This window comes from Podarcis filfolensis (genome assembly GCF_964270895.1).
Source record: "Podarcis filfolensis genome assembly, chromosome: 2".
NCBI lineage: Eukaryota > Metazoa > Chordata > Lepidosauria > Squamata > Lacertidae > Podarcis > Podarcis filfolensis.
Window position 1 is genome coordinate 57,381,892 of NC_139605.1, and position 9,624 is coordinate 57,391,515.

General features: G+C 44.3%; 1 protein-coding gene across 1 annotated transcript; it reads left to right on the forward strand.

Annotated features, from left to right (window-relative positions):
* Positions 1-5,647: 5,647 nt before the first annotated feature.
* Positions 5,648-8,545, forward strand: LOC310758026 (ovomucoid-like). Its single transcript, XM_083603976.1, has 4 exons — positions 5,648-5,892; positions 6,812-6,840; positions 7,600-7,709; positions 8,453-8,545. Exons 1-4 carry the CDS (start codon positions 5,838-5,840, stop codon positions 8,496-8,498), a joined length of 240 nt encoding a protein of 79 aa, XP_083460102.1. The 5' UTR covers positions 5,648-5,837; the 3' UTR covers positions 8,499-8,545.
* The last annotated feature ends 1,079 nt before the right edge of the window (positions 8,546-9,624 follow it).

The following is a 9,624-nucleotide window of genomic DNA, read 5'->3' on the forward strand; positions in this document are numbered from 1 at the left end:
TCCCGCAGGGCCCTAGTCTCTTGTGACAGAGCGTTCCACCAGATTGGAGCCGCAGCCGAGAAGGCCCTGGCTCTAGTTGAGGCCAGCCTAACCTCCCTGAGGCCTGGGACCTTCAGAATGTTTTTATTTGCAGACCGTAGGTTTCTTTGTGGGGCATACCAGGAGAGGCGGTCCCGTAGGTACGAGGGTCCTAGGCCGTATAGGGCTTTAAAGGTTAAAACCAGCACCTTAAATCTGATCCTGTACTCCACCGGGAGCCAGTGCAGCTGATATAGTACCGGATGAATGTGGTCTCGCAGCGAAGACCCCATAAGGAGTCTCGCCACGGCATTCTGCACCCGCTGGAGTTTCTGGGTCAGTCTCAAGGGCAGCCCCACGTAGAGCGAGTTACAATAATCCAGTCTGGAGGTGACCGTCGCATGGATCACAGTGGCTAGGTCAGGGCGAGAGAGATAAGGGGCCAACTGCTTAGCTTGGCGGAGATGAAAAAATTCCGCCTTTGTTATAGCTGTAATCTGCGCCTCCATAGAGAGGGAGGTATCGAAGATTACACCCAAACTCTTAACGGACGGTGCTGGCACTAACTGCACCCCCGCAAGAGATGGGAGTTGCCCCCTCAATCCCATATCGTCCCGTCCCAGCCAGAGGACCTCTGTCTTCGAAGGATTTAACTTCAACCGGCTCCCACGTAACCATCCAGCCACAGCCTCCAGACATCTGGTCAGTGTGTCTGGGGCCGAGTCAGGATGGCCATTAAGGAAAGGACTCGGGGAAATTATTCAAATAGGACACCTGAAAGCCACTGAAAATGAGGGAAGGGAATCATTGGATAGGCTACAGGCTCAGACCCCTTTCACCCCGAAACATATCCTATAATCCAATTTTCCCCATGGTGATCACAGTCATTCCATCATTGGCTTCAGCTTTTCTGTTTGCATGCTGAACCTCCCAGTTCTAACCTTTTCAACACATGCAGGCAATATGAAACATTTTAGGCCTTAGTGTGTGTGGCACACATGGACCCTGCCCAAGCTGAACACTGCCTGTTAGCTGTGTGTGCTTGGGCTTCACAATCTGCTTGTTTCTGAAGTCCCAGGTAACCAGGTAAACTAGGAATTTGGATGAGCCACAGGTGGGCTTCCATGCATGACTGGCAGACTGTTTTGGCAAGGTGGGCATAGGTGAAGAAGAAGATACAGGTTAACTCCAAAGGTGTCTGAAATTCACTGCTCTCCATTTTTAGGAGAACCACCAGCATTATCAGATCCTTAGAGATGTTGTTTCCAGCGACCTCTTTTTTCCAGCCTGACTCCAGAAACCTCAGGCATAGCTTGCCCCTCTCCCCACTGGCCAAGAGGTTGGGGGTGGGGAGAAGATCTATTCTTTCTGCATTGCTGGCTTACTCACAAAGGTAGCATAGATAAATTAAATTTCTTCCTACGTAATAAGCTGATAGGAATGATTTTTTCAATATTATTTTAAAGATTTCTCCTCACAAAAACAAATGTGATCTATACTCTTCCTTGTCCCTGTAAATTTAGCTTCATTCCAAGGTGACTCTTGGAAGAACAAAGGTTTAACTGGTATTTGACAAATACATAATCTCATTTTATTTATACAGTTCATTAATGAAACATTTTGTAGTCTTTGGCACCAGAGAGCTGGCATACGGACCGGTTGGTTCAGGTGTGTTTCCTTTGCGTGTTCCCATCATTGTATATGCTGTGTAATTCCTTTGTATTTCAGGCTCGGCTGCCTCTGTATCCTTAGAGCTACTGTGCTTTTCAGTTGGAGGAAAACATGACAGCTTCCAGAATCAATCACCATACAGCAAATTCTTTCCCACACACGTTCACAAACACACCCCTATGGTCAGCCACGTTTTTTCCCCAGCCTCCACCCATTTCCATAAAGTCAACATTTCCTTACCCTTCCTCCTGCTCCTTCTCATAAGAGCTTCTGCCAATATTGTTACGAGTTTGGAGTGTTAAGCTGGTTGCCAGACTCCTCGAATCCCTGAATCTAGCAAGTGCTAAAAACTAATCAAGCTAGCTTTTAATGAGCCATTTAAAGGGATCAAGGGGTTTGGTGGGAAATGGCAGGTGGGTGGGGCCTCTCCCTCAACTCACAAGTAGTGAGAAGGAGAAAAGCTGGGGTTGAGAGTTTTGGGGGACTGTGAAACCAAGAAACCAAGCAGTTTTGCAATTACAGTGGATATAGAACTCTCGCCAACAAATTCGTTTTGAAACAAAACAAAAACAAAAAACAACCCCCTGGACTTCTTGCAGTATAGAAAATGATGAAAAATACATGGGAAAGTGTGAAATAACCAGTGCATTTTTTCTAGAAATGTAGTTAATTAAGAGTGCTGGGAACTGTATCTCTTTGAGGGATTAACTATGCTTTCCCAGGATTCCTTGAGGGAAGCCATGTATGGTACCATAGGAGCCAACTCCTAGGGGCCGATAAAATATTGGAGGGGCCAGCCCCCCCAATATTTCATTCAAGTTGGCACCCCTTTATGGTGCGGATGTGACTTGTGCAGGATGAACGCTCAGCAAAAAAAAAAGTCACCTATCAATTGTTTTTCTTGAGAAACTGTTACAAGCTGTCTGGCCATTGTACGGGCCAGCCATTTGCTAACAAGCTGGGCACATCTGCTGTGTTAATAACAATCTCCTGGGGCAGTGCATATGTGGACACTTTTTTAAACACCTACATCAAAATCTGAAGGTTTCCTAAGCCAATAGCAACATGAGGGAGAAGATTTGGTGTGCAAAACAAACCAATGCATATACGCGTGTGTGCATGCATGTGACTAAAGTGTTTGAAACACTTGTGGTCAGTGGAGTACTCACAAGGATTCATCTGGAACCCAAATTCTCAACCTGATCAAGGCAAAAACACTGGGCTTTAGGCAGGATTCATCCAAGGGCTTGTGCTTGCAGAATGTGGCCTCCCGCTCCTCCTGCACACCCTTTGCACCTGTGAAACTTGCCAGGGGGCAGGTTGGGGGGGGCCCTGCAAAGTGTGCAGGGGGAAAGAGGAGGAATCATTTTGTCTGTTAGGTTCACTAACAGGAAAACTTAAGAATATATGTGTGTGTGTGTGTGTGTGTGTGTGTGTGTCTGTGTGTGTGTGTGTGTGTGTGTGTGTGTGTGTCTGTGTGTACACATATATATCAAAAGTAATCACCTTGATCCAGCAACAGTACCCACCATCTTTAAGATTTGCCCTCCAGATGAAGCTTCTTTGTGCAAAAGAAAGAAAGAAAGAAAGAAAGAAGACAAACAGGTGCAATCTTGCAGATCTGGGATCCCACATGCAACACCACCTGATTGACCAAAGTTTCAGAAGCTATGCATACTTTCGCCACGTGCATCTTTTGCTAAGAATGTTGCAGCTCATGGTGCAATGATGACATTGCTGTTGGAAGTCACAAGAAAAGAGATACAAACAAAATGGTTTTACAAATGATGAAAGCCTTTTGACCACAGGGCAATACGAAAGAACAGCTTTCCCAACATCTTAGTACGGGGGGGGGGGGGAGGAAGAGCCTTATTGGTTCAGCATGTGAGATATAAAATAGATATGGTAAAGGTTGTCCTAGGAAGCAATCCAAGCACATTATATACATCAAACACACTTATTCTATCCAATAGTTTTGAAACCACAGGTGTGAAAAGCATGCACCGAGAAAGCAAGATCTGATTGACAGGAGAAAACAAACCATGAATGTGTGGCAGGGGCATATTGGATTTACGTTGTTTGAGGCAATTTGCTTCTGAATACACGTTACTGGGGAAAAAGCAATTGCTGTTGCCCTCAGGTCCTGCTTACAGGCTTCCATAGGCATCTGTAGGTACACTGTGAGAACAGGATGCTGGGACAGATAGGCCACAGGGACAATCCAATAGGCCTATTCTTATGTTCTTAATAAACCATATTTATTATGATGAAAGTATTGCCCCAGCATATTCTCCTCATTTTTCCTTGGAGATTCTATCTGAAGCTGCATATTCATTCTATTGAGAGCACAGTGGTATGCAAAGATCTTGCAAAACAACTGATACTTTTCAAAAGAAGGAAAATGCAACCAGCATGCTCCAGAAATACAGATCAGATGAGTCTTTTTTACAGTTGTACGGCAGTCTGTAAACATGAATTCTGCCTCATCTCCTTCCCAACCATCCCAGCACCTCTCTCCATCCCACATGCCTTTGCTTATTAGTCACCCATGAATAGTCCACACCAACATGGCATCTCCATCCAGCATACTAGCAGTGGTGTTGCAACGGGGGGCGGTGTTAGTTTCTGTTTGCCACTGAGCAGCTGCTTAGAGTCACAGGACTCTGTTTGCATTCCAGTGACCTTCCAGACTGTTGGAAGTCTCATGGGAGAAGGGAGACAGATGTGACATACTGGTTTCTCTGTTTCGTTTGTTCCTTTGTTTCAGTTGCTCTCTGCTTTCATAGAGAGAGGATGTATATTTCTTTGCTGTCTGCGTAGTAAGAAATAAAGCATAGCGATGTAGCCATAAATCTCATCACTTCCGCGTGCTGCTTTGATTCTCTGCGGAATCGGAACGTGCCTGGAAGCCTCATCAAAGGCTCAGGTCGTTAATTATTCATCGGAGGCGATTTCGAAGGCTCGGCCGGAAGGTGAGCTTTATCAGCTTGGCCGAGTGGAGATTCTGACAGGCGGCTCGCCCTGGGTTCCACATCCGGGAGGGTGACAAGAAGGCCCCCTACAGGGTGCTTGCCCTGCCACCCCAGCCCGGGCAGGGTGGTGCGAGCAGCCATCGCACCCCCTCAGCCGCATGTGTACGGGCCAGCCGCAAACTGCTATGTACAGGGCATGTGCGGTGTCACTACGTACAGCACATGCGTCATATGTAGTGACATCGCACATGCGCCCAATGTAGCGACACCCCGCCCTGGGTGTCACAACGCCTTCGTTCGCCCCTGCATACTAGCAGCTCTCTAGTCAATTTCCCTCTAGGTTTGTGTTTGTTTTAGATTATACCTCTTGACAGGGCTCTTCTTCTCAAAACCCTCTCCAGTTTTGAACAGTACAAATGGTATGTCCAGAGCCTGTAAATGTTGAGGTGTGTGCATATGAGCCCATGGGCAGAAGTGGAAACTAGTACAGTACATGGTATCTGGAAGTGGGGCCTGTGGGTATGATCTCAATAGTTCCTCCATGCCTCCTTTTTTGATCCCATTTCAACATCTACACACAGCTACTTCATTTGTGGCATTGAAAATAAACACTTCTCAAGGAACCAAGTACCAAGTATCCAGCTCACTTTTTAAAGTGGAACAGTTGTGTGCGTTTTTTAATTAAAAAAAGTTCCAATAAACAAAAAGCAGAGTTGTTGATTGGGGCTCTATGAAGAATGGGGCTCTATTTACTTCTGAAGCAGTGAAATTATATCATTCATCTCTGGAAACCAAAGCAATGGATTGTTATAAAGTGAACTAAGAATGTTATTGTATTTTAGCTCATTTTTATTCAATTTCTTTCTGTGTTTAATATTTTATCTTTGCTATGTCTTATGGTTTAGAAAGTAAACTACCAAGCTGGTTACCAAATGTCTCTTGCATAATCCTGGATTGCGCACTGAAAGGAAAGTATGAAAGTTGGTACAGGACACCACAGTCCTTTGTAATAATACATTTCCAAATGTAAAAAATTCTTGAAACTGGGAGATTTCATCATCAAGCCCACTGATACTTCTTTATATGCACGGGAGAGAGGTTAGATCTCACATGAGAAGCCTCTGCTGCTTGGAAGAGAACTAAGAGGTCAACAGATCCAAACCCACCAGCACAACAATGAAGCCAGGCAGCTTTTTCCTCCTCACTTTGATGGTTTTCTTTTTGTACTCAGGTGAGTCATATTTCATATTGTAAAGGTTCCCCTTCTGGAGAGATTTGCATTTTGAGGCTCCCATTATATGTTCCATCTCAGAAAGAAACATAATGATGCATGGTTGTTTTTGAGGTTGCTTCCTCGTGCTACTACTACTACTACTAATTTATGTATACCCCGCCCATCTGGCTGGGCTTCCCCAGCCACTCTGGGTGGCTTCCAACAAAATATTAAAATACAGTAATGCATCAAAGATTAAAAGCTTCCCTAAACAGGGCAGCCTTCAGATGTCTTCTAAAAGTCTGGTAGTTGTTGTTCTCTTTGTCATCTGGTGGGAGGGTGTTCCACAGGGCAGGTGCCACTACCGAGAAGGCCTTCTGCCTGGTTCCCTGTAACTTGGCTTCTTGCAGGGAGGGAACCACCAGAAGGCCCTTGGCGCTGGACCTCAGTTTCCGGGTAGAACAATGGGGGTGGAGCCGCTCCTTCAGATATACTGGACCAAGGCCGTTTAAGGCTTTAAAGGTCAGCACCAACACTTTGAATTGTGCTCAGAAACGTACTGGGAGCCAATGTAGGTCTTTCAAGACCGGTGTTATGTGGTCTCGGTGGTGGCTCCCAGTCACCAGTCTAGCTGCCGCATTCTGGATTAGTTGTAGTTTCCAGGTCACCTTCAAAGGTAGCCCCACATAGAGCACATTGCAGTAGTCCAAGCGAGAGAGAACCAGAGCATGCACCACTTTGGCAAGACAGTCCGCGGGCAGGTAGGGTCTCAGCCTGCGTACCAGATGGAGCTGGTAGACAGCTGCCCTGGACACAGAATTGATTTCAGGAAAGGTGCCTGAAATCCCTAAACACAGTATTCTCAGTCATACAAACAAATAATAAATAAATATGGATTGACTTTATAATGTTTATGTTCTTGGTGTTTTGGTTCTAGGTGCTGCCACTGAAGCAATAAATGAACGAGTGAGTGCTAGTTATCTATTTTTATGCTATTTCTCTTTAGTTATTTGGAGTTAAGCTTTGTGATACTGCAGTCCACATGGTTTTTTATTTTATTTTGATAAAGAGTTAAAAAATACAGGTAATGCGCATACATAACACAAAGCAATCACTAAAAGAATAAAGACACATTGCATTGGTCACAGCTTTTAAAACAAAGGAAGTGTTTAAGTGACTTGTGTTCTACTCTGTTATAATTTTTGCAGGTGGAGCTCAAGGCAGTTAACAAATAATTGAATAATAATTGGAGTTAAAGTGTATTAGCTAAAACAGGCTTCCTCAGCCTCAGCCCTCCAGATGTTTAGAGACTACAATTCCCATCATCCCTGACCACTGGTCCTGCTAGCTAGGGATCATGTGAGTTGTAGGCCAAAAACATCTGGAGGGCCAAGGTTGAGGAAGTCTGAGCTAAAACATGAAATAAGATGCAAAGAAACTTACAAATGTCACATTGGTCACTATGGAATTCCCCTTGCAGTCTAAATGTCAAGGAGGGAATAATTCAACAGTGTCATTTACCCAGTGGCGTAGCGTGGGGGGTGCAGGGGGGCCGGCCGCACTGGGCGCAACATCTGGGGTTAGGGCAAATCCACGGGTTAGGGGGCGCAAATCCACGGGTTAGGGGGCACAAATCCACGGGTTAGGGGGCGCAAATTACTTGCCTTGCCCCGGGTGCTGACAACCCACGCTACGCCACTGCATTTACCGGTACTTTTTCTGCAGGAATATTGTCATGGGTATCCCAAAGGAGCATGCACCAAGGAGTTTAATCCCCACTGTGGCTCTGATGGCATCACCTATGACAACAAGTGTCTTTTCTGCAATGCATATATGTGAGTATACATTTCACTTATAAAGTACAAATTGAAAAGAGTGAGCAGAGCTACTTTGTAGGCAGCTCAAAATTTGTAAAATATTTGAAGGAAATGCTACAATTAATAAATCCCTGGTGTGGCAATAATACAGTTATTGCAAAGGTAATAATGACCTAATACAGGTGTTGCCCTAATTGTGGATTTTGGAAGTGTCAACTCAATTGGGGGAAAAAATGACATAAAATGACATTTTTAAAAGGAGAATATTTCACAAAGTAGTGCTGCAGCAAATATATACAGCAATAATTAACTTGCCTTATTTAGCTATCATGGTGCCAGGTGGGGGTGGTATTTCAGGTTAGTTCACATTTTAATGCAAAATTACCTAATTTACATTTCACAAATCAATACGCAAACGGAAACAAAGCTATCCTTTAAAATTCACGTCTGTAAATTTTGTGATGCAGGTTTCCAGCTTAAGAAAACTGCAAAAATGTGTAAATTGGGAAAACAATACAAAGTTTTGAGGGGGCAGGAGTTTGCACAAAAATGCTCTCAATTTTTATGAATGTCACAGATTGATTCAGTAACATGAGGCACTAGATTTAAGACTTCAGAAATAAGAAAATGAGAGAAACCCAAACTGACATATTGGTCCATCTCTACTCATCATTGTATTATTTCTGTTTACGGAGTAATGATGAAGCATGCATCTTTTGGATTATCTCACTGAGTTCCTGGTTTTGTTTTTCCTTCATCAGCGCAAGTGGAAGAGTACTGAGACTGAAGCACCTTGGAAAATGCTAAAGACTAAGGAACATCTATTGAGGGAAATGTCCCTTTCTCTTCATGCTAGTGAATATCTTGCAAGATCTTAATTTGATTAATCAGTAAATAAGCTAAGCAGCATTATAAGTCTTGTATGGTTCCCTTGGGACAAACATCTCTCAGTATATTTATTTATGTTCTGTTTGTTTAGCCTATTATCTATTTTTTTAAAAAAAATTAGCCCCCCACTTTTCAGCACCATGCAGAAAGGTAATATATTTATGGAATTTCGGGGACAATATAATGTTTGGAAGTTTGTTAATAATTACACACACACACACAAAGAGTAAAGCTAAATGGTCAGCTGAATTTACTCAACATGAACTATAACACTTCAGAGTGTTAGATTGCCTGTCGATATGATTTATGCTCATGCAAGCATGCATGCATGCACACACACACACAAACACTACCTCCCTGCTGGTAGAAAGCCAGCTCATTAGGGAGACATCTAGGGTAGACCCCTTCTCCCTAGTATTCATTGACCACCGATTCATTAGGGCGAATGGTGCCAACTTTAGCCTCCTTTCCCCTGTCTGGCTTCTTATTTACAACCATCCAGCAGATGGTTCCACTTGTGATTGGCTCCAGATCCATCAATTGTTGGTTTCCCTGTTTTCTGCCCCATCAGTTCCAATGGGAACCAGTTCCCACTGCTGGCATGCTGCTACACACCTATGAGCAAGAAGCATTCTTCATGGGAAGACACTGATGCTGATAGGCTTCCCCCTTTGAATGGGGGTTGGACTCAATCACATATAAAGTTGGGACAGTAGTGTGTGCTCTTCTACCCTGTTCTGATTGGTGGATAACCCTCCAGGTGGACCTCACCCTGAGTCAACTTGGAACTGGGAGGGGTGAGAGTAAATGTGTCCCCCTGTGCTACTTGCAGGAACAACATTTTTAGAGCAGTCTTTCCATGTGCACCAGGGGGACTATCCATCTTTTATTGCTAATATTACTGCCTATCATTGTGTAGCCAAAATGGCAGCACACATACACAACCAGCAGATTTGGGGGCATCCTGAGTTTTTCGGACGTACAGAACATCTGAGGTGAAGGGGAACCCCCTAAGGTGAAGACAAATGGCCCAAGCATCCCAGTG

Excerpts from the sequence above, each read along its gene's own strand:
- LOC310758026 (XM_083603976.1), top strand. The coding sequence starts at position 5,838 with ATGAAGCCAGGCAGCTTTTTCCTCCTCACTTTGATGGTTTTCTTTTTG. Across the intron at positions 5,893-6,811 it reads GGTTTTCTTTTTGTACTCAG|GTGCTGCCACTGAAGCAATA; the intron begins GTGAGTCATATT and ends TTTTGGTTCTAG. Across the intron at positions 7,710-8,452 it reads CTTTTCTGCAATGCATATAT|CGCAAGTGGAAGAGTACTGA; the intron begins GTGAGTATACAT and ends TTCCTTCATCAG.